Source organism: Thamnophis sirtalis, unplaced genomic scaffold (genome assembly GCF_051295495.1).
Source record: "Thamnophis sirtalis isolate CommonGarterSnake01/CBP01778 unplaced genomic scaffold, rThaSir2_p1.2 scaffold_6, whole genome shotgun sequence".
NCBI classification, from domain to species: domain Eukaryota; kingdom Metazoa; phylum Chordata; class Lepidosauria; order Squamata; family Natricidae; genus Thamnophis; species Thamnophis sirtalis.
In genome coordinates, this window is record NW_028261386.1 from 56,545,789 (window position 1) to 56,570,364 (window position 24,576).

The 24,576-nt window shown below is 40.1% G+C and overlaps 1 protein-coding gene across 1 annotated transcript in view; it reads left to right on the forward strand.

The window, feature by feature from the left end:
* The first annotated feature begins 236 nt into the window (after window positions 1-236).
* Window positions 237-24,576, forward strand: part of KCNK17 (potassium two pore domain channel subfamily K member 17) — a 34,624-nt gene continuing 10,284 nt past the window's right edge. The window contains exons 1-2 of the mRNA XM_087719120.1: window positions 237-461; window positions 10,137-10,248. Coding sequence (XP_087575246.1) covers window positions 237-461; window positions 10,137-10,248 — 337 coding nt within the window. The remainder of the gene's footprint in view (window positions 462-10,136; window positions 10,249-24,576) is intronic.

Genomic DNA, 24,576 nt, shown 5'->3' on the forward strand with positions numbered 1-24,576 from the left:
GTTTTACTTAGTAAAACGCCCCGGGCCCAAGAACACGCATTCTCTCCGTTTGGGGAAGGTACCGGGGATGCCGCTGCTTTGACCCCGCCCAGGGAGAGGAATCCGGGTGGAGAAGCGCCGCTGCTTCAGGGAGCTTTCGGATGGAGACCGCGGGAAGAACTACTCCTCAGGGTTGCCCTTCTCCGCGGCATTTCTGCACCGCCGCCGTCTCCTCCACCGCGTCTAACGGCCAGAGTATGGCGCCACCTGAGGCTGCTCCAACGGAATGGCGCTGCGGGCTTCCCTCCACGACGCTGCTGCTGTTCCTCTACCTGAGCTACCTGCTGCTGGGAAGCGCCGCGTTCTGGGCCCTCGAGTCGCCCCTGGAACGCGACTTTACGGACCGGCTCCTGAAGGAGAAATGGGAGCTCCTGTTGAACTTTTCTTGCCTGGAACGGGAAGCTCTGGAGCGGCTCTCGGAGGTACCGGCGAGACCGAGGTGGCTGGGTGGTTGGGGCGGGCTGGAAGGAAAAGGAGGTGAGGACTCGGGCAGTTTAGCCTAAAAGGCATTCCACGTGCAGCTGGAGGCAGCCTTTCCTTCACCCGTTCTCAGTTTATCTATACTGGCCGTGAAATCAGACGGGGGACCGGCTCTTTGAAGCTCTTTGGTGGGAAGAAAAGGATATTAGGAGAACTGGTTTATCTAATGTAGAAATAAGGAGGAATTTTCTGACCGTGGGAGTAATCAACCAATCGCCTTCAGAAGTTGTGGGAGCTTCAGCACTGGAAGCTTTCAAAGAAGAGACTGGATTGCCACCTGTCAGAAATGGTGTTGGGCTGTGATGGGGAACCTAGGGCATGCCTGCCCAAAGTGACATGCAAAGCCATATCGCCCGACACGTGTGGCCTTGCCTGTTTGCCTTCCAGGTGCGCATGCACGCACGACAATCAGCTTTCCAGTGCTGAAAAACACTGTGTGCATGTGCGCTGGCCAGATGATTGTTGGGTGTGTGTGTGTGTGTGTGTGAGAGAGAGAGAGCTTTTCTGGAGTGTGATCCCTTCACGTGCGCGGCAGTGCTAAAAAACACTGTGTGCACAGTCAGCTGATTGTCGAGCGTGCATGCATGCCAGAACCGGGAAGATTGGCTTTTCTGGAGCGTGGCTCCAATGAGAGTGCACATGCACGATGTTTTTGCACGATCTTTTTGGCATTCGGTGCTGAAAAGTTTTGCCATCACTGGTGTAGGGTTTCCTGCTTGGGTGGGTTGGTGGTGGGTTGGACTAGATGACCTATAAAGTCCCTTCCAATTCTGTTATTCTGTTAATGTGATCCTATAAATGTTCTTTCTTTTCAATCAATTAGAGCCATTAAGGAAGCAACTGAGGTCCCCAGATCTAGAGCCTTTGTCTAGAGCCCAAATCTAGAGTACTTGTAGAAGGTGAGAGATCCTTTTCAGAGCATGGTAGATCTTTTTCTGAGAAGCTGTCAAATGTTGCTATCTAGTAGCTTTTGTTTGTCAATGCACTGACCTATAAAGCATCCAACCAAGCATCAGCCGAGTGCATTGCGCAAACCAGACTGTGTGTGATTACAATGGAATGTATTAATGTGAACCCAGGCAACTCAGGTATGAGAGCAAACCATAGTTTAGTTAGTAAGCACATCCCAGAAGCATTATGTTTGTTATCAGCTTATCACTGAAGTTATCAGACGCTTGAAGGAAGTAAGCAGAAATTTGATTCCAGTATGTCTTTCACTTCTTTAAAAGTACTTTTCCCTAATACTTGGAATGGAAAGGTTTCGTAGGACTGTTTCTTTATTTGACATTTCCTTACTTGTAAGGCTTAATTGGTTTTACAAATTGAGTATGAGACAGATGGAAATACCACCAAATTCAGTGGAGTTTAGACTGGGCTAACTATGCACAGATTGAACTTACACCCCATAAATATTGCAATGAGATTTTATGAGTGGTTGGTTGGTTGGTTGGTTTGGATTTCTGTGTTTCACTATGATTTAACAAGAGTTAAAAATAATATAGTAAAAAGAGGAAATTTATAACATAGGTGAGGTTACTAGACTAGGAGGTAGAAGAAAATGTAAAACATCCTCCAGGAAAGGAAGGAAGGAAGGAAGGAAGGAAGGAAGGAAGGAAGGAAGGAAGGAAGGAAGGAAGGAAGGAAGGAAACTAATTCATTGCAAATAGTTTTATTTATTCATTTGTTTTTATTTATCAAATTTCAAGAGCACCCAACATCTTGGCAATTCTTTGCAGCTTATAAATAAAAAGACAATGCATTTTTAAGAATAATACAACCGACCAGAGGAACAAGATATCAACTGTAAACCAATTATAATTAATGGCGGTTCCCTGGAAGAACAACTAAGTCTTTAAAAATTTCCTAAACAATAAAAGGGCATACAAATCTCTGTAAAGCCAGCTTCAGTCTAAGGCCGAGTGACCACTGGCTAAGGCTCTAATTTTAAGAAGTTAAGAATTTTAACACTGGGGGGAAAACCCTCTGAATAACAATGAAAGTGAAAAGTGAAAAACAGTAGTGGAGTACTTCCTAAGTCAGCATCCTCACTCAAGGGGTAAATATAGGTATTCCTCGACTTACGACCACAATTTAGCCCAAAATTTCTGTTGCCAAGAGAGACATTTGTTAAGTGAATTTTGCCCCATTTTAAGTTAAGTGGATCTGGCTTCCCCATTGACTTTGCTTGTCAGAAGATTGAAACAGTGATCACATGACTCTGGCACACTGCAGCCATCATAAATATGAGTCAGTTGCCAAGCATCTGATTTTGAATTTTGATTACTTGACCATCAGAATGCTGCAGCAGTCAAAAGTGTGAAAAACAGTCATAAGGCACTTTTTTCAGCGCCATAATTTTGACCCCTAAACGAATTTTTATAAGTTGAGGACTACCTGTATAATTTTGCAGTGTAAATAGGTGAAAGTGTTAAAGCAAAGAAAAAAAGAATTGCCTGTGCCTGAAAAACGTAAGTGTAAAGCTTAAAAATTAGAATAATAAAAAAAAGAGGTTGCCATTTTGAAATTCCTAACAAATCAGAAGATGAGCCAAATTGTAGGGATGCCAGAATATGATTTTGGTTAGATGCCAAAATATCTAGAGCTACTCCTGAAGGGGAAAAGGCAGTTATTGTAAAAGATTAGAGGTTCTTCCTGGTCCTACAAGATGACTTAGTTTAATCAATGGGACCTCAATTGTGCTTCCCTTAGTTGATGATGCCAGATGAGTGGACACTGCTAAAGAGAAACATCCCTTCAGAAATCTAGACCCCTATGCCATAAAGGACTTTAAAGGTGATAAGCAGCATTTTGGATTGCATTCAACCAATACAAAGCAGCAGGGTCTCAGGCATGCAATGGTGTTTCTACCACAGTTTTCTCACCATTGGTTTTTCACGCAGCTTTCAGGGCAGGTGACTAGGCATGAGTAACTGGTCAAAGGCCTCCTGGTCCAGAAAGGATGCAATTGGCTCATTAGAAGCCCTTGTGTAATGAGTGATGTCTGGTCTTCAAGTAAGAGATGAAAGTCCAAAAGAACCTGAGGAGATTGCTGCATCAAAACCCATTGCATGGACCCAACCTTAGGTTATAGGGACTGGATCTAGCAAACAGGTGTCCAAACTAGAGAATTGTCCAAGATTGGAGAATTCTGGCCTTCACATATTTTGGACCACAATTCTCCCCTTCCCACAATCTGGCTATACAGTTTGGAGACATGACATCTGCCTACACTGCCCTTCCTGTTACTTCTACTACTATTAACTAACTAGAGTAGTGTGCCATTCTCTATGATTATCTAATTAACTAAACAGAAGCTCATTTTTACCCTGCCTACATGGATTGTATTCACACACAAGTGTATTCACACTTGTGTGTGAATACAATCTAACCTTTAAGTTTTAAAGCTGAGAAAACTTCCCTGGAAAATATGATAGTATTGAGTGATTTTTCTTTTTTGAAAACCATGGAATTATTGGTGAAAGATATATAATTCTGGATTGTAGATGCCAGTGTTAAGCTGAGGGTACATTGTGCAATTTTCCATTGGATTACTTTATACCACTGCATAAAATTTTAGTTTAGTCATTTGATTTGAAGCCATTTTTTCCTGAATCATTGAACTGCAATGTCATGTTAAATGCCTCTGGATTTATTTGATGTCTTTTTTTTTCAAATTCATCTGGAAAATTGAATCAATATGATTTTCTGAATCATCAAATCAGAAAAGCATAGATCCACGTATCTCTTCTGCTGTATTTTTAATCCTTTTTAATGTTGTTGTATAGGTAAGGTGACCAGATTTTCAGATTGGAAAAGAGGGACGCCCTTGACCGGGGGGGGGGGGGGGGGGCTTGATTAAAAAAAATTTTTTTTGTCAAAAGGTCACCCCAGGACACTGAAACCAGCATAAATACGAATCTGTTGCCAAACAAAATTTTGATCACGTGACCATGAGGATGCTGCAACGGTCGCTAAGTGTGAAAAATGGTCGCAACGGTCGCTAAGTGTGAAAAATGATCATCAGTCACTTTTTTCAATGCCATTGTATCTTCCTGATTATTAAAAGTGCAAATTCACTCAGTGTCAATCATGACTCCTGAGTCCATTTCAAAGTATTGTGCATAGAAATTTTAAAAATGGCTTGTTTCAATTTATTTTGGATAGAATCTTTTTAAAAATAGTTTAAGACAATTTAAAAAAAGAATCAACACAGAATAACACTATTTTTAAAAATCATATGCACAATAAATAAAATATTATTTTAAAATACATTAAAAAAATAAAAGAAAAAACCCAGCTCACTTACCAGCAGGCAGCAGGCAGAGTCAGCAGATCTTCGTAGGGATGGATGGAAGCACACAGGGAGCCTATATATACGCAACTGCAGTAACAATGACAATGATGAAGGATTGGATTGAGTTAAAGAATAAAAGAATTCTGATCTTAGAAGGCCATGACCTGCAGGCAGGCTGGCATAATTTCTTATGGAATGAATGACAAACATAAAACGCACAAATACTTTCAAAATCATTTAATTAGAACTTTACTGCAACAATGGCTCAAAATCAAAAAAATCCACTATGTGAAAACCCCAAATTGGCTATCACCAACAGAAAGAACGACACACCCAAATTTTACAGATTGGAACAAAATTCTAAGATACAGAGATCTAATTGACAGACAGGGAAATTTAAAAACAATTGAAGAATTGGCAGATCAGAATATGAAAGGTGACTGGCTAACCTACCTCCAAATTAAAACTAAATACAATAAAGACACTAAAATATATGGTATTGAAACAGAACCACACAAATTGAATAAAATTATTCAAAGTCTGGACAGAAAGATGATAGGGAAAATATACAAATTCCTCTTGAAGTATCAAATGGAAGAGGAAATTGGAAACTGTAAAAGAACCAATGATAAAATGGGCACAGAACTTTGGCTATAACATTGAACTAGACAAATGGGAAAAATTTTGGGGAATAAATTTAAGAATGACACTATCAATCCCATACAAGGAAAACCTTGTTCTTTCAATCCTTCCAATATTTTTTTCCTTCATTCCCTTGTCTGTTTCAATATTAAGTACATTTCTTCCTTTCTTCCTATAATTTTTTCCATTTTCTTCCTTATATTCTTTTCCATTTCAACATTGTCTTCCTTTTTTCCTCCCTTCCTTCCTATACGTCTTTCCATTTTCTTCCTTATATTATCTTTTCTGTTTCAACAGTCTTTGTTTCTTCCTTCCTTCCTTCCTTCCCTTCCTTCCTATACTTCTTCTTTCATTCATTATATTTTCTTTTCCATTTCAATATTAAGTGTAATTCTTTGTTCCTCCTTCCTTCTTTCAATCCTTCCAATACTTTTTCCTTCATTCTCTTTTCCTTCAATATTAAGTGCAATTCCTTCCTTCCTTCCTTCCTTCCTTCCTTCCTTCCTTCCTTCCTTCCTTCCTTCCTTCCTTCCTTCCTTCCTAAGTTATTTCCATTTTCTTCCTTATATAATATTTTCTGTTTCAACATAAACTGCCTTCCTTCCTTCCCTCCCTCCCATCCCTTTCTTTATGTTTTCTTCATGCTTTCTTTTCTTTTTCCTCTGCTCTTTTTAAATCCCCCCCCTTCTTCTCCTCCTCTACATTTAGGTTGGATTAGTTTGTTTATTAGTTAAGTCAAACGTTTTAATAAAAGTTTCATCTTTTAAGATTCGTCCAACACATCCAATTGTAACCTTAACAGAATCCCATTGATTCACGAACGGACTCCACGGAAGGAGGAGAGGTCGGGACAGCAGCGGGGAGCCCCAGAAGCCAGAGGACGTTCTCTGCTGGCGTCTGCCGCTGCCACGACCTCTCTTCCTTCCGCGGCGAATCCCATTGATACACGAACGGACTCCACGGAAGGAGGAGAGGTCGGGACAGCAGCGGGGAGCCCCAGAAGCCAGAGGACGTTCTCTGCTGGTGTCTGCCGCTGCCACGACCTCTCTTCCTTCCGCGGCGAATCCCATTGATTCACGAACGGACTCCACGGAAGGAGGAGAGGTCGGGACAGCAGCGGGGAGCCCCAGAAGCCAGAGGACGTTCTCTGCTGGCGTCTGCCGCTGCCACGACCTCTCTTCCTTCCGCGGCGAATCCCATTGATTCACGAACGGACTCCACGGAAGGAGGAGAGGTCGGGACAGCAGCGGGGAGCCCCAGAAGCCAGAGGACATTCTCTGCTGGCGTCTGCCGCTGCCACGACCTCTCTTCCTTCCGCGGCGAATCCCATTGATTCACGAACGGACTCCACAGAAGGAGGAGAGGTCGGGACAGCAGCGGGGAGCCCCAGAAGCCAGAGGACATTCTCTGCTGGCGTCTGCCACTGCCACGACCTCTCTTCCTTCTGCGGCGAATCCCATTGATTCACGAACGGACTCCACAGAAGGAGGAGAGGTCGGGACAGCAGCGGGGAGCCCCAGAAGCCAGAGGACGTTCTCTGCTGGTGTCTGCCGCTGCCACGACCTCTCTTCCTTCTGCGGCAAATCCCATTGATTCACCAACGGACTCCACAGAAGGAGGAGAGGTCGGGACAGCAGCGGGGAGCCCCAGAAGCCAGAGGACATTCTCTGCTGGTGTCTGCCGCTGCCACGACCTCTCTTCCTTCCGCGGCGAATCCCATTGATTCACCAACGGACTCCACAGAAGGAGGAGAGGTCGGGACAGCAGCGGGGAGCCCCAGAAGCCAGAGGACATTCTCTGCTGGCGTCTGCTGCTGCCACGACCTCTCTTCCTTCCGCGGCGAATCCCATTGATTCACGAACGGACTCCACAGAAGGAGGAGAGGTCGGGACAGCAGCAGGAGCCCCAGAAGCCAGAGGACGTTATCTGCTGGCGTCTGCCGCTGCCACGACCTCTCCTCCTTCCGCGGCGAATCACATTGATTCACGAATGGACTCCACGGAAGGAGGAGAGGTCGGGGCAGCGGCAGACGCCAGCAGAGAACTTCTGCCGGGCAGCTGCCAGAGCCCCCACCCTCTCCTCCTGACTGCGGCGAGCGGAAAATTCTCTGATTAGATTAGATTATCATTACTCACCAACAAGCGCAGCTGCAACCCCAAAAGACGAAAGGAAAATGGAGACTCACGCAGGCGTCCTCAGGCTAAGGAGTCCAGCCAATCAGTGAGCTGGTTGGGATGGAAAATTTTCCATCCCAGCCAGCTCACTGAATGGCTGGAGTCCGGGCCAATTAAATCAGTGAGCGGCAGGCTGGGCTGGCTTAAATTTGTAGGTAGCAGATAGAACAGAACGATGAGCCAGCCCAGCAAGCTAGCAGCTGATGGGCGGGAGCTGCGAGCGCCAAAAAAAGCGTGCTTTTAAAAAAGCGTGCGGGACGCGGGAAAATGCATTAAAAAGCGGGGGTGTCCCGCCAAAAGCGGGACGTCTGGTCACCTTATGTATAGGCCACATACATATATTAAGCCATCCACAAATCATAATATAACTTGTTACACAATGTGCTATGGCTATGCCAATACCTAACTCCTACTTTTTGTCAATGGCTCCAGTTTTATTTGTGTAATATGATAACAACCATTAGAGGCTTGTCTTTCTGGTGTTAATCTCAGTTTATCTGGGTGTAAACTGCTGGAGAGAATGGGTTTTGAATTTTTTGTTTCCTTCTTAGTTTTTTATGGACTCTTTTGAATAGTGCATAAAAAGCATGACTAGACATAGAGACAAACCATATTTATGCAGCATTCAAAATGAATCTTCTTAGTGTTATTTTATGCCTTTGAAATGAATATAAATACTTTATTAAAAGGCTAAGGATATTTTCCTTGGCCTTTGATTGTTGGATTACTCAAGTTTGTTATTATCAACATGGGAGAGATCTTGAGGTATAATATCTGTGATAAGACACAATTAACACTTATGGCCTTTCTCTGTGTTCTTAAACATAAATGTAAGATTAATATTTACCTTATATAGTGTTACCTGTATTTTATGTTTTTATAATGTTAAGAAATCAGAATTTCACTTAGAAAAGGCAAAGGCCGAATTATTGTAGAAAATGACAGGCTTTAGACTTCTCAGGATACAGGAAAAGCCAGGTTCAGAAAGCTAGCCCATGGCTAGCAATGCAAGTTCTGAACAACCTTCATTATCGAAGCATGCATTCTTATACATTCTCAAAGGCAGCGTAACACGGAAACACTTAACTCATTTCTTAGTGGTTACCTTGAAAGCCTTATAAGGAGATGGGGGTCGTACTTCTCCTTTTGTTACAGGTACGGACTACATGTCATTAATGAACTTTATCTGAACCTTATGGTTTGGACTTTTGACATAGGGACGTTGGCTGGAACGTCTTGTGGTTAGGTACTTACTTCCTGTTCTTTTGCAAGCTGCAACTCTGCCTATGTGGCTTTTTAATATAGAAGTAGTCAGTCTAATGTCTATGGAATAAAAGTCATATTTTGGGTGGCCATTCTGTGTGACTATTTAGATAGAAGGGGCTGGAATTCCACAAGCCAGTAATGGAAATTGGGGATAATTGAATGATCCACATTATCAATAACTATCAAAAATTCTAACAAAACCAAAGCTGGTCTTACAGATTGGGCAGTAGAATGTCTACTTGCTCCTTAGCAGTTGCATATCTCTAAAGTCATGATACTAGTTAACATGTTTGCATTATGACAGCTCTGTCCCAGTCACCATGGACCATAATGGCTAAATTAATTCTAGCCTTAATGGAACTGTGTTTTTTTGTTTATTATATTTATATTTCAATGGAATTTAAGAGAGTCTAGGATACTGTTTTCTTACTTTACCCCATTTTTATCCCTATAACAATTCTTGGAGTTAGATGTGGGTGACAGGTCTAAGTTCTCTGTCTTTTTGGGTTACTAAAGGACAAGTGAATCAAGAAGAAGTCTTATTTATAGATGTCCTAATACATCTTTGTAAAATAACCTTTATCAGGCATATTTTTATCTTTATAGAGAACATAAATGCTGCATTTAAAATTTAGGTGGCATGAGAGCTGCATTTCTTTGGAAGAAAATATCTGGTTTCTACCAGCCCTTCCATTAATTAAGATCATAGAAGATATCGCTTTCTGAAGATTTTTTGAAAGAGAAGACCATGCTGGTCAGGGTCTCATTTCTTAATCTGCTAATTAAGGGGTTTCTTCTTATCAGCACATTGTAATTGCTTTTTAACTCTGATTTCAGTGTTTCATTCTTTTGTTTTTATCTTTTATTTTCTGTATATGCTGCCTTCAAATCTTTTTCTCTAAGGGATGGGCAATAAGGAATACTTTAAAATACAGTCCATTCTCTTAAGGGTTAGCTGTCCTTCAAAATTATGATTTCTTATAGTCATTGTTACAAAGTTATATAGCATGGATTCTGCTAAATCTTTAAAGGAGGATTGGGGCAAGATATTAAATTCTGGTCAAGCCAGCTAAACATAGAAAATGAACTATTTACAAAGGAAACTACATGCCTTGATTCAGAATGAAGTTTGTGTTCAGTGGAACTTATTCCAGGAAAGTGGGAATAGAAATGCAACTTTGGACTATTTTGTACACAGAAATCCTCCTCCATGACTTCTCTTTTTTAAATCTTTTTCACAGACTATCATCCAAGCCTACAAGAGTGGACTTTACCTTAAAGGAAATGCAAGTCTGGGCAGATGGGACTTTGTCGGCTCCTTCTTTTTCTCTGTTTCTACAGTAACAACCATCGGTAGGAGTCATAGAATACCAGTTTGCAGAAAATGATGTGAAATAATTATAGCACAAACTAAGCCTTTTTTATCCCATTCCGTAGCAGAAAGAGGTACAACTGAAGAAGAAAAATTGGGGTGTGTCTTAGAATATTTCTGAAGTCTTTCTCTTGCTGCTTTATTTGCATTTGATGGAAAATTTAATAAAATGCATGATAATTCACAAATAATCTCTGCTCAGAATGAAGCAGATGTGATTCTAAAGACATATTTGCTTTAAGCTGCACATCTTAGCCATGTTCTTAGCATCAGTTGAGTACATGGTACCACCAGGGGGCATAAAATATTTCACTCAAAGCAAATGACAGTTATAGATAACTTTCACAGGACCCCAACTCCAGTAATTAGGAACATGCATCAAATCATACCATGTTTCCCCGAAAATACAACCTGTCCTGAAACTAAGGCCTTGCCACATTTTGGGGGTGGGCAAAAATATAAGCCCACCCCCAAAATAAGCCCCCTGGACAACCCCCCTCCGGCCAGGCAGAGCACCACTCACCGACCTAGCAGTATCCCAAAGGCGCCAAGCTGCGGGAGCTGTGGGGAGGGGGAAAAGGCACTCACATTGCTTGGTGCCTTCAGGATACCGCTAGGTGGGGAGTGGCATTCTGCCTGGCTGGAGTGGGGAGTTGCCGGGCCGTTGCTCCCTTGTCTGCAGGCTCCCAAAGAGCCGGGCACAGCCTCGAATGAAGCAGCCATGAGCTGACCACGCTCACGAGCAGCCACCTGGCAAATCCCCTCTCCAGCCAGGCAGAGCACCATTCACTGACCTAGGGGTATCTCTAAGGCGCCAAGCCACATGGCACTCTGCCCACCCCCTCCAGCTCCTACAGCTTGGCACGTTAGGGATACCCCCTAAGTCAGTGCATGGAGCTCTGCCCGGCTGGAAAAGGGGGTTGCGCAAGCGTCTGTTCCACCCCCAGCAAGCATGCCTTCCAGTTCACCATGCCCTGTCCCAGCTCCCCCTGCAGGGCCAGGGTACCACCGCCACCCCACGCATAACTTCTCCAGCTTCCAAACTTCAAAACTCGGCTGCTGAGTCTTCCAGCAATGGCCACTCTAGGAATGCGCTCTATGGTTGTGGGCTGGCTGCCGGACAGAGAGTCTTCCAGATAGAGAGTCTTCCGGCAGCCAGCCCACAACCATAGAGCACACTCCTAGAGCAGCTGCTGCTGGAAGACTCAGCAGCCAAGTTTTGGAGTTTGGAAGCCCGAGAAGTTATGTGCGTGGCAGCAGCGGCAGTGCCCTGGCCCTGCAGGGAGAGCTGGACCAGGGCATGGTGAGGCTGGCAGGCATGCTTACTGGAGCCGTAATAGACGCTCGTGCAACCCCCTTCTCCAGCCAGATAAAGCTTCATGCACTGACCTAGAGGGTATCCCTAATGTGCCAAGCCGCGGGAGCTGGGGGGCGGGCAGAGTGCCATGTGGCTTGGCGCCTTAGGGATACCCCCTAGGTCAGTGAATGGCACTCTGCCTGGCTGGTGAGGGGGTTTGCTGGGTGGCTGCTTGTGAGCATGGTCACCTCATTGCTGCTTCGCCCCTGAGGCTGTGCCTAGATCTTCGGTAGCCCACTCACAAGTGAGCAGCTGTCCTGCAACCCCTAATAATAAGGCCCAAGCCATATTTTGTGGGTCAAAAGAAAATAAGACCCTGTCTTATTTTTGAGGAAACACAGTACCAAATGTTTTTGAATCCAGTTCTTTTTTGTAATAACTTTTAAAGAAAGTAACTTTCTAAAGGATCTTGGCCATGAGAGTTTATGATTCAAGCCTATAGGGGGGTGGTTTAGATCGGGTCCTCAACCCCCGAACCAGCATGCTAGCAACCAGGCAGTGCAAACAAGCAAAGCCCCATCCACGGAATGCAGGCAACGTGCAAAACCACACCCCCTCCAGTCCACGGAAAATCTGTTCTCCATGGTTGGATGGGCATTTGCCTCGACAGAGCTGCTCACACTCAGATCCTTGATTGTGGTTGTTTGATATTTGCTCATAGCCTTGGACTTCTGTAGAACCCATGAGGTAAAATGTTCATTGCATAAATTAAGAAGCCAACTCTGTTTATAACCCAAGTGCTTTCATCTCTGGGTTTTCAAATATTATCTTGGACACTCTGTCTCCTTTGAATACACGAATAGCCTGAACATGGGCTATAGAGAACAAACCATTCACCAAAGTCATGGCATAGGGTGGTAAGGCATTCCTATCTTTGTGTCATGTTACTCTGTCCTTTTTCCCGTTTGGTTGTAAATACAGGCGCACACATACAAACAGTTCCTCTGACTGTGAACAGCATAAGTCATGTATATATCAGGCTACAGGTATATATATATGTTTGAACAACTCTGCTGCTTGCTCTTTTTGAGCTGTTTGGTGTTTGTTTCCTATTTAAAATCCAGGCATGTAGACAAAATAAAGAGCAAAAGAGTGAGGAGGAATCAACCTGTAGACCTACCCCTCTACCCTGCCTATATTGTAAAAGGAAAAAAAAAACAGATCTGTACCCAGACTGCCCTGTGTTGTACTGGTAATGTCTATATCTACTTACAAAGATCTATTTTAATATGTGTGAATTGAGTATCAAAGGCTTAATGTGCAGCAGGTTTTAAATTGAAAAAAAAATCAGCAACATGCATAGCATTTTAACTCTTGGCTGTGTACTTAATGAGTCACAAGATGGCAGTGTTACCTTACTCTGCAGCTGCCTTCTGCTTAAATAGGCACTTAATGATTAATCATCATTTAAGCAGCACATTTGTCTCAAATAAGACTAAATTAGAGACTTGAGGCATATCATGGGCCATATTCCATGCTTCATCAAATTAATGCCTTTTCCATACACAATTGCATGGGGATATATGCAGAAAACAATTTTTTTTCTTGAAAACGTGGTGGGTATGTAAACTAAAAGCTGCAATAGTGCAGTTATTCCAGTGTTTTAAAAATCTATCAACTCCCAATTAAGCACAGACATTCTTAAAGAGGTTTAGCAGCAATTATTTTTCAAGCATTTGAAAGGAAATTTTAAATAAAGATATTGGAAAATGAGAACATTTAATTCTAGCCACTTCACTTCTGAGAGAAGAGGTGTGGTATCTGGAGTCCTCTGAAAAATTAGCATCCAATTAAATATTTTTACTATAAGAGAAAATGGGAATTATTACATACATAGGGATTCAACAGGTTAAATTAATGAATTTAATTAACAAATTGCATTTAGCTTTGATTGTGTCCCTGCAAATTCTATTGCCCTGGTTCCAACCACTTATTGCAGTAACAGAGTTAAAACTCTAAAGAATGCTTGGCCCTGCATAAGATTATAGATTTTATAGATTTCTAACTTGGGGCTGAAGCAATGCCTGGTTCCTAGTACTACCCAGCCCCTTCCCAGAAATAGGGAAGGGGCTGGGCAGAAATAGCCCCTTCAGTCCAAACTGAAATAGAAGAGAAAGAGATTAGAAAGCTGCTAAGTCTTTTCCATATTTCTACTTCCAGGGAACAGCTAAAAACACACCAACTGTGCCTAACCTTGATTTCAGATTGGTAAAGATTGGATGCAGAACTACTACTTATGACTGCAATTGAGTCTGCAATTACAATAAGTTGGGATGGCTGAAAAGCAGCGCATCATGTGACTGACCTGATTTTTTTCCAAACCTCCTTTTTTTGGGGTGGGGGGGCAGTTGTTACATGAACAGAGCAATCTTAAAGTAAATGCCGTAGTTATTAAGCTGACCCATCGTTTGCTATGGATCATTTTTACCATAAACAAGAAGTAAACACTGATTTTCAGCGAAAATGTGAATCATGGCTGCAGGACACTGCAAATATCTGTAAATGTGGGCTGGTGTTGAATTGAGATGATATACATGTAAAGTCTGCAGAAAAACCAAACAATTCTCTGATAATAAAAACTGCGAGCGCCCTGTCAAGTACAGGGAGTGTAAAATAAGAGAGGGCAAAGTCCAAAGTCCCATCCCTCCCCCCCCCCAAATCTGCTACTAGAGTTTACAACTGAGAATTTCAGTTAGCCTATAGTTTTCAGATTTGGCAGTGAGATTAAAATGTTTACTTGTCTGGGTCAGACTTGCTGGCTTCCCTGAAGTTTGAGGCATCAAGAAAACCCATTAAAGTTCCTGGAAACTTTAATTTTCAAAGATTCTCCCATCTTTGACTCAGCAAGATCCCTTGAAACCAGGGCTTGGATGGGATGCTAAGCTGCAGATTAAAAAAAAAAACCAAATACATTCTTTCCCTCTGAAATCTTTTGCTTGAGCCAGTTCAAAGAGAAGGTTAGGATCAGCCTTTCAGCCAGATTTGGAAAACTTAAGATTTTGAAAGTACACAGTTGAGTGTGAATTTCATAAGCTTCATGTACCCAGGCATCTTTGTGGGAAATACTTGTCTGTTGAAGGTGAATCCAAGGGTTAGAACCACTTTCTGCACTGGAATAATCTTTGTCAAAGGCTGAGCAACTCTATTCCCACTTTATTGAGACATTAACAAAATTGGAGAGAAACATTAAGGAAAATGCCTTACTTGTTGTTTCATGAAAGTTGTTTCATGAAAGTTTTAGTAAAAAAAAATCTCTTTGTGAACATGCACTTGAAAGAAAGATTGGAGTATAATATATATAAAATGATGTTTCAGATTTGGGTATGCCGCAACTATTATCACTTTGAAGACACTAGATGGCAGCACAGGATCAATGGGAATGCTTAGTATTTAGTCATTACGGTAGTGTTCCAGGAATCAAATCTACAGGGCGGGGCATAACCTTTTCCTAGGGGGTCACAGCAACACTTGTAATAACAACACAAATAATTCATACACCATTCGAAAGCCCATCAAAAACTGAGTTTATTGACACGATTTAATAGTCAGTATGACCACCATTAGCCCTTCGAACAGCATTCAAATGAGGTGGATAAGAACACAACAAATCTTCAAACAGTTCCGTTCGATTTTCCAGATTTTCCAGAGGGCGGGGCATAACCTTTTCCTAGGGGGTCACAGCAAGATCGACAGCAGTTTACAACTTCCGCGACACCTCATTTTAAAGCCCATAAAAAACTGAATTGAATGAGCTATTAAATGTTAAATTTGTTTCGGTTGAAACTTTGAGAATGAATTTGGAAACTGTGTTGAAAAATCTGGAAAATCGAACGGAACTGTTTGAAGATTTGTTGTGTTCTTATCCACCTCGTTTGAATGCTGTTCGAAGGGCTAATGGTGGTCATACTGACTATTAAATCGTGTCAATAAACTCAGTTTTTGATGGGCTTTCGAATGGTGTATGAATTATTTGTGTTGTTATTACAAGTGTTGCTGTGACCCCCTAGGAAAAGGTTATGCCCCGCCCTGTATAATACACCCTCTTTCCTATGTCTGCTGATTTTGAACAGTTGGAGTTAATGGGGTAAAAGCATTTTCTAATCCTATCAATTGCATCTCTAAAATAAGATTGAAGTCTAGTTAAAAGTGTGTAGAGATTCGGTCATCCAGATGACGGTTGTTCAAAGGTGCTTTTTCAGGAGACAACTGGACTTTCTTGCTTTTTTCTTTGAAGACGTTTTGCTTCTCATCCAAGAAGCTTCTTCAGCTCTGAAAGGATAGTGGGGAATGAAAGGATTTATATTCCTTTCAGACAGCTAGTCATCTACATCCTTTTAGAGGGTCATTGAAGCACTTGGAGGTTTATCTGTATCCTCAGAGTCACCTGAGTAGTGATCCTGGTTCCTGTAATCTGCAATTTTTCTTCTGGAAATCCATTCCTACTCCCACACCATTCAAAGTCTGAATTTACTTGCTTTGAAATTTAGTTGTTTGTGTTTATGGAAAAATCTAAAAAATTGTCCTGATCCAGTTTACAGTGCTATCCAATCTACCAATTGGTACTTGCTGGTTACCAGAAGTTCTGGGAAACCTTATACAAATGGCATCAGCCACCACTCTCAGTTTCCCACCAGCTGTCTTTGGTCCTGAAGAAAAAGCATAAAGCTCTTGCTGCTGATTACCATTGATATAATTATTCTCCAGTTCAAATTTTAGATTCATGGAGGAAATTCTTTTTAATTTTAGGCTGCAATGTAACTTAATTCTTGTTGGGATATGATTTTCAATAAGTTCAGTTAACTATATTCTTTAATCATAATTGAATTAAAGTTTATCATACAATGTGTGACAAAATAATATAGCAAATTTTAACCTGCCAAATTGATGTAATACAAAAGAGGTGGGCTGTGAGTTGTGTTTTTGAGTGAGAACTGAGGTTAGTTTGCAAAAATTGGGAATTATTCCAAGAATTCTGCAAATTTCAGAAATAAACTGGTAGATATCTTTTAAGTTATTTTACCTTCCGCTACATTTTCACAGCCATATCAAGTTGGGGTAGGGGTGGGGGAGAAAGAACAGGAAACTAGCTAATAAAAGGAGTGGTACATGGGCTACTCCTAAACTGTTGGTCGCTCTCTATAATGTGTTTGATATGACATGTCAACAGAAATGGTAGGAAGGTTTTTTTCCTTATATATGCATTCTTTCTGATCAAAGAAATAATCAGCACAGAAGCCATTTCAACAGGTATTTTTTTCTGAGATGTCTGTGTATTAGGGCCACTGTATCTGGGCTGCCAAAAAAATGGACACAAAAAAATACTGAATGTTAGAAGCAGGTGTTGCTGTTTTTTGGTTTGGTTTTGTGCTCTACTTGTCACCTTACAGCTCAGATATGATAGCTTTAATGCATACAAACACATGAGTCTCTGGAACATTTTATGGGCTTGTAACTAGTCCCAAGACAATATATAATCTTTATTCCTTGTTGACTTACAAAAGATTGTTGCATTTTTCAATCACAATCTGTTCTTAAATATTAGAAATACTTGGAGCAGAGTTGCAGAGACATTTTAGAACTGTCTGCTCAGATTAGCTCTGCTTGCACTAGCAATAGCAGAAACCAGAATTGGTATTGTGTACAGATGGGAGAACTGGAGAAAGGATAAGATCATTCTTGTATGTCTGTTTATAGCATTTGGTTTAGTGAGTGATAAGTAAGAACAGACCAGTCAGATGAACAATTCTAGGACACAGTACATTGTGGCTTAGTTCACATAACAGATTAAGGCCAAAATAAACTACATTAAAGCTTTTTGATTGCTGTGTTAGCGGCTAGCCATATAAATGTATTAAATAAAATAAACCTTTGTAAAATAAGAATAGTGACTTAAGGCAGTATTTCTTAAAATTTTCAAGACCAAACAATGTTAATTTGTACATTTTGTAAAATATATACTATAAAGAACTTGTATTACTGTTTCTTTTAAAAGGAAATAAAAGTAATATTGAAATAAAATCTATTTAAATAATATTTAAAGTGTATTTTCCCTTACATTTAATATATTTAGAAATCTTAATGGGATGAAAGAATATGATTATTTCATAAATGTTGGCAGTGACATTGTTTAACAGACTTAGGCTTCATGTTACACTCTGTTTCAGTAAGGGTCCTTGGTTGCAGTAAGTATGTCAACTGTAGTTATAATCCATTTTTCACAAAGAAATTCTGAAGAAGATAGTAAAGCCAACAGTGACTCTGAAAGTGCTTGCAGAATATCTTCAGGCTGTTTAAGAAAAGTTGGTGTTCCTTGGAAGAAAGCTTAAAATTAGTTTAGTGTGTTGTGCAGACCCAGTCAATTGTTGTATATCTGATAAACTTTTGTTAAACAAACCATGGTTTAGCATATGTAAATCTAGTTTGTGACTTGGCTTAGTTTTCTTAAAAATGGTTTTTTAGTATGCTCTGTTCTCTGCCATATTTGAACATGTTCAAACATTTGCTGACTTGTTTTGCAGCCCTAATGGATAATCCTACCTATGTAGCCTCTTTTTTCATGGTGTGTAAGTAATATATCACAAGCAAAAGTGCTCATACAGTAGTTGGCTTATATTTGTCTTGCAACTCGACCACGACCACTTTATAGATCCAGTCTTACCCGATAAACACTTTATTCTTTCAGAATCAGCTGACACCATGAGTTAACTTTATGGAAGAATATAGGCTATAAGAACAAGGACTCCAAAATACTATACTGAATACTTCATTGACCAAATTGGAAAAGCTTTCAGTTACTTAGTTGTGTAACTAGGGTTTATGAAATTGACTAGAAAGATTTTTTTTGTATCCCTTTTGTAGTGCCTAAAGATCACTTTTCAGTTCTTTTGTTTAGATTTTGTTTTGCTCCCTATATATCTGAATTCACAGTTATTTCCAAGTTCATCATGCCACAAGCTTCCCATTCCATGACCATAATTCAACCAGTCTCGCAGAATGAAAATTTGGTCGCTCTTTATAACAAAGGCAAATAATTGATCACAAAAGGAAAATATTTGAAGTACAGCAGACTGTGACAATTACATTTGATCTGATAGTGGAGAAAATCCAAAGGCAGAATAACTTCTTTTTCTAAAATAATGTACAGCTTCTGGTAGCAGAACAGAAAGGAAGATATAATTCTTCCTGCTTTTCCGTTTGTTTGCTTGTTTTTACCCCTTAAATAGAAGAGAAGAAAAAATGATGAAAGGGAATATGGAAGGGCTTTACTTCTTCTAAATTCATATTGTATTTTAGAGTGCCACCAGAACTATCCAACATCAGATACTCCCAAGAAATGTTGATTATGTATCCATCTATATCTATATAGAAGAAATTTACAGTCTCTCCCTAGCTTTTCGCCATTCTTGAAGAAAACCAAAATTCCAATGGCCTCAAGTTGACATTCCAAGGTTTAAGGAATAGAATCTAAATATATGGAAAATAGTTATGTGGCTCATTCAGTAAGTGGTGGTGATAAATTCAACGATTCTGGCCCTTGCAAGCAAATTAACAGACGTACAAGAATAAATGTTTCATTTCATTGATACAAACTACAGGTAACACAACTGAACACTTTAATAAAATTGAAATTCAGTAATTTAATACTCTTCACCAAGAGGTATTAAATAAATATCTGGAAAAGTTCCAAAACAGCCATTTCGAGTGCTGCACTTCAGTGAGATAGGAGTAAAATATTGGTAGATATTATCTAGCCTAACGTTTAAGAGATTTTGTGTAAAAAATATCAAATTAGATCACTAGTTTTGTGTAAGTGTAGGGCATTGCTCTGTTCTCTGCCTTAATCTTAAAACTGGAGATAAACCGAAGGGAAAAGATATTTAGGATTTTTAGTGTCATTCTAATCTCTTGTTTGAAAGAAAATGAAAGCTGTGATTGAAATGTTATTGGAACATCCAATGACACGTCAATCACAACTTTGTTTCTTTCAAAGGAGATTACAATGACAGAGTTGGAGGGGACCTTGGAGGTCTTTCTAGTCCAACCCCCTATTCGAATAGGAGACCTTAAACCATTTCAGAGAAATGACTGTCCAATCTTTGCTTTAAAACTTACAGTGTTGCAGCATCTATAACTTCTGGAGGCAAGCCGCTCTACTGACTAATTGTTATAACTGTCATGAAATTTCTCCTTAGTTCTAGATTGATTCTCTCCTTGATTAATTTCCATCCATTGCTTTTTGTCCTGCCTTCAGGTACTTTGGAGAATAGGTTGATTATATTGGTCTGAGCTATGGGATCCTCTATGTACCTTCTTTTTGCATCCTTAGACTGCTTTTAAAACTGCTTTTTTAAGTACACCATATCCTGTCCCCACATAATCCAATTTTAGAACAGATTCTATTTGTGCACTGTGCATTGATGTCATAATTGTGCTTTTAGTACAGAGCTTGCTATCTTCACCCCTTGTGCTAACATAAGTGCATGCCAATATAAACGAAACTGATCAAAGAAAATCATACTTGTGGTGTAGTAGTACAGACCTTCTGAATTTCAGCCTTCTAGAGAGTTTCATTTAAAATACTTTCAGGATGTTAAAAATGGAACTAAATGTTATTGGGCCACAGGTGGAAATTGGTAGTAAAATCTTGTTTAGACTGTTTTGCTTCACAATACAAATAAATCTAGCAACTTTTTTTTTCAAGATTAATCTTTTATTACATTTTCATTTTCCTTTATACAATCACTTAAATACTGTGCAGTTAAAAAAAAGAAGCAATAAACAACTCATAACACTTCTATCCTACATACACCCTTCCTTCTACCCCTCCAACTTTCATTTCTCCCTTCCAACAATCCCCTCTTCTACTTCCCCTCCCCCTCAGCCATTCCTTTCTCCCCTTCCCACCATCTCATCCTCCTTACATTCCCTTCTCACTCCCTCTTAATTCCCCCCTCTTCTTTCCCTCTACACCTCGCTTCGGTGTATTTCTAGTATTCATTGGTCTATTTGTTTTGTACTAAAACAAAAGAAAAATAAAAGGAGAAGAAAGAAGAAAAGAAAAAAAAAGAAAAAAAGCAACAGTATCCAAGTGCATTCATTATTCTGAAAATTGAGTCTATATTTCCACCCTCCCCCCCACCCACCCCCTGAACCCCCCTCCCTGACCCCCTTCCGACTTCCCAGATCCCATTCCCGGCATCGTTCTTTATCAAGCAAAGTCTGGAGTATATTGAAACCAAATAGATTAGAAGTTACAAAATAATAATAAAAAAAATAAAGAACAAAAAAGAAAAGAATAATAAAAAGAAAAAAGGGGGGAAACCCCCCCCCCAAGAAAGAGAAGTCAATAAACTCTCTAACATTAAACTCAGCTTCTCATTATTTTTAAAATCTTAAACAATGTCTTTACCCGCTTCCGCATATAAATTTTATACCTCCCATCCTGCCTTTACCCGTGTCCGCATATATATTTTATCCTCATCCATTGCTCCTCTCATATTTACTCCACCCTCGTGTAGACTCTCCAGATAATCTTTCTTAACCTTGTATTCAAATAACAATTTATACAAAAATCAGCTTACATTCTGGATCAAGGTAATCTAATTGAACTTTCACTACCCTTCCATCTACCCCACGCCACCCGACTCCATTCATCCCAAACCACAATCCAAGAAAACTACGATCTCCGCTCTCCTCGTCCCAAAGAATAGATCATGCGCAGTTTAAATTAAGATTCAAACAAGTCTTATATAAGTCCCATACAATATATGTCCAAATTCAGCACCGCTTCTTTCAGTCTCAATATCTCTTCATCAGTATACAGCTTTATCATTTTATACCAGACAGGAGTCCTGAAATTTTATTCAGATTAAAAATTTAAGAAGTATTTTAAAGGCATAGCTGGATCTTTATTCTTTACTCTTCTGCCCTTCCGGAAGGGGAAAGCAACACCCTCCACCTTGTAGCCACGTGTCCCGCTGCTTATCTTCTCCTTCTCCTTGTCTTTCTCCAAGTCCGGGTGAATCAGGAAGTCCCGCCTTCAGAGTTTTGTAGTAAAAATCTCGGGCTTCGCAAACAGAATTGAGATGATATTTTTGGTTCTCAAATGTGACTGTGATACCAGATGGCACTTCCCATTTATATTGTATCTGAGAATCTCTGAGTTTTTCAGTTAAGAAAGTGTAGTCTCTCCTTGCTCTTAATATTTGAGATGGTGTTTCTTTAAAAACAATCAAGTCCTGTCCATCGATTCGCAGCCTGTTATTGTAGAACTTCTGTATTATCACATTTCTGGATTCTCTTGTGGTGAAATATATAATTATGTCCCTCGGAAGCTGTCGTTGTTTTGCTACACACGAGTTCTGGCGATAAATTTTTTGAATCTGCCAATCAAAGTTAAATCCCGGACTTCCCACCGAACGTCTGAAAGCCTCAAAAAAGGTCTGTTTCAAATTCTCCTGTTCCTTTTCACGCAATCCTCTGACTCTTATTGCAAACGCAGTCTTATTGTAATTTATCATAACGAGTTGTTTTTGAGCATTTTCAACTTCCTGTTGTAACGTTTGAATTTTAGATGTCAAATTAGAATTAGCTTTTTCCAAAAGTTCCAATTTGTCCTCCATTTCAGAAACATAGTCTGTCATAACAGTCATAACTCCGATCATATCTTCCCTTGTTTGAGCAATCTTGGCATCCAGTTTATCATATAAGTCCGATAAAAGTTGTTTAATTTCCTGTCTGAACTCTTTAAGGGTTTCAAAAAGAAATTCTTGCGTTAAGAGATCTCCAGTAGAGGGCGTGGGAGGCAAGGGCAGCGATTTTGTAACAATTTCTTGAGATGTATTATTAAGGAAACGCTTAGACTGCTTCGATTTGGGAGCCATTATAAAAAACGCACAAACAAACAAGCAAACAAACAAAGTCTCTGCTCCCCTCGGTTTTAAATGGGATACTATTTATAGACTTTTAACAGTTAATAAGGAGAAGTCTTCAGGAGAATAGAGCTGATTGAGTGTGTCATATATCAAACGCAGAAGCTATAAAATCGCCATCTTGTAACGCAGCTGGATAAGAAAGCCTTTTACAAAATTGAAGCTGGTATTTTGAATAGTAATAAGAAAAAAATTTACGACTTCAAGTTAATATTTGGTTTTGAAGCCATTTCAAAATTTATCTGCCTGCAGTTAATAAAACTCTATTGCCTGAATATGCAGCTTTAAGTAAAGAGGCCCTTTTATTTTGAAGTTTAAGGCTTGGCAAAACTTTCAGTGAGTAAACATTGTAACAAGACCGTTCAGCAGATTCATCACCATTTAACTTCCAGATAAGCAAAGTTAATGAAGGAGTAAAATTCTTGTAGAAATGAAACTAATTAAAAAGCTTCTGCTGGCCTATTGTGAAACCAAAACATATGATAAGCAATCTCTTTTGTTTTGAATTCTTGTGAGAATTAACAAAAAGTGTTCATTATTACCGGAGAAACCAGCCTGCTCGGCGCCATTTTAAAAGCCTCTAAGTAAATAATTTTTTGGAGGAGAAAAAGAAAAGAAGCTAAAATGTTGATAAACAATTATTGTCCACGGAAACGGATTCAGCTCGTGATAAGATTAAATCAAACAAAACTTTGAACTGAGTGGGGGAGACCTACTTTGTCCTGCACAAGGCAGTTTGAAATTCCCAGCACGGACAGCCGTTCTGCCTTGGGCTAGCCCCCCTTTCCCTGCAAGCACAAAAGCTGCAAAAATCGAAGAGCATTTGCCAGCAAAACAATTTCTTCTTTCCTTCTTGCCTGAAGGATAAGAAAACCTGATAAGACGTCAGATGGAAGATCCTCTAAACAGGTACGTAGCCAGGAATTCGGAGGCAGCTGATTTTTTTGCTGCCACCACCAGCAGGCTCCTCCCAGGAATCCCATAACGCAAATTCGTGAAGCGTTCCATATTTTTAAATAATAAAAAAGTAAAAAAAATAAAATAAATAAATCTAGCAACTTGAATGGGGCTAGGCTATAACCCGGCACAACATTTTTCCTTCCACATGGAGTTTGTGGTATAGAAAAGAATTCAATCATGAAAATTAGTATTCTAAAATAAGGCTTCTATAGAATTCTTTTCTCTGATCAAAAAAGTCTTATTTCCATTTTGTATTTTTTTTTTAGGGATGTGGTGGCTCAGTGGCTAAGATGCTGAGCTTGTCGATCAGAAAGGTCGTCAGTTCGGCGGTTCAAATCCGTAGTGCCACTTAACGGAGTGAGCTCCCATTACTTGTCCCAGCTTCTGCCAACCTAGCAGTTTGAAAGCATATAAAATTGCAAATAGAAAAATAGGGACCACTTTGGTGGGAAGGTAACAGCGTTCCATGCCCAAAGCGAACGGGTACCAACGCCGGTAGAAACCCACCTCTGGTTCAGTCATGCCAGCTACATGACCATGGATAGCGCTGGCTCTTTGGCTTTTAAACGGAGATGAGCACCACCCCCTAGAGTCAGGAATGATTAGCACATATGTGCCAGAGAAACCTTTACCTTATTATTCTTTTCCCTATCATCCAAAATAGGATGTTTTCTCTTGCCTCTTCTTTCTGATCTTACCATTGTATAAAATAAACTCTAATGAAAGCTTTATTTTCATCCCAAACTATTCTCAAATCAGTACTTATAACAAAGCATTATTTTTATTTCTTTGTTAATTTTCTACTATCGCTTCTTTCTGTAGCAATATTTCTATTTTTATAAATGACACACATCCCTTTCAAGAATAGGCCTGATTTCAAAGAATTTTGCTACGAAGGATTCTAAAGTAGAAATGCTACCCATTTTTTATTTTGAAATATAATCCCATCGGTTTCGTTAATAAAAGGAAATCTATTTTTTTTAAATGGAGATCCCTTCAGTGATTTTATGAACAGCTGGCAAATACTGCCTTACCAATTCATAAGTGCCTGTTCCTGTTGT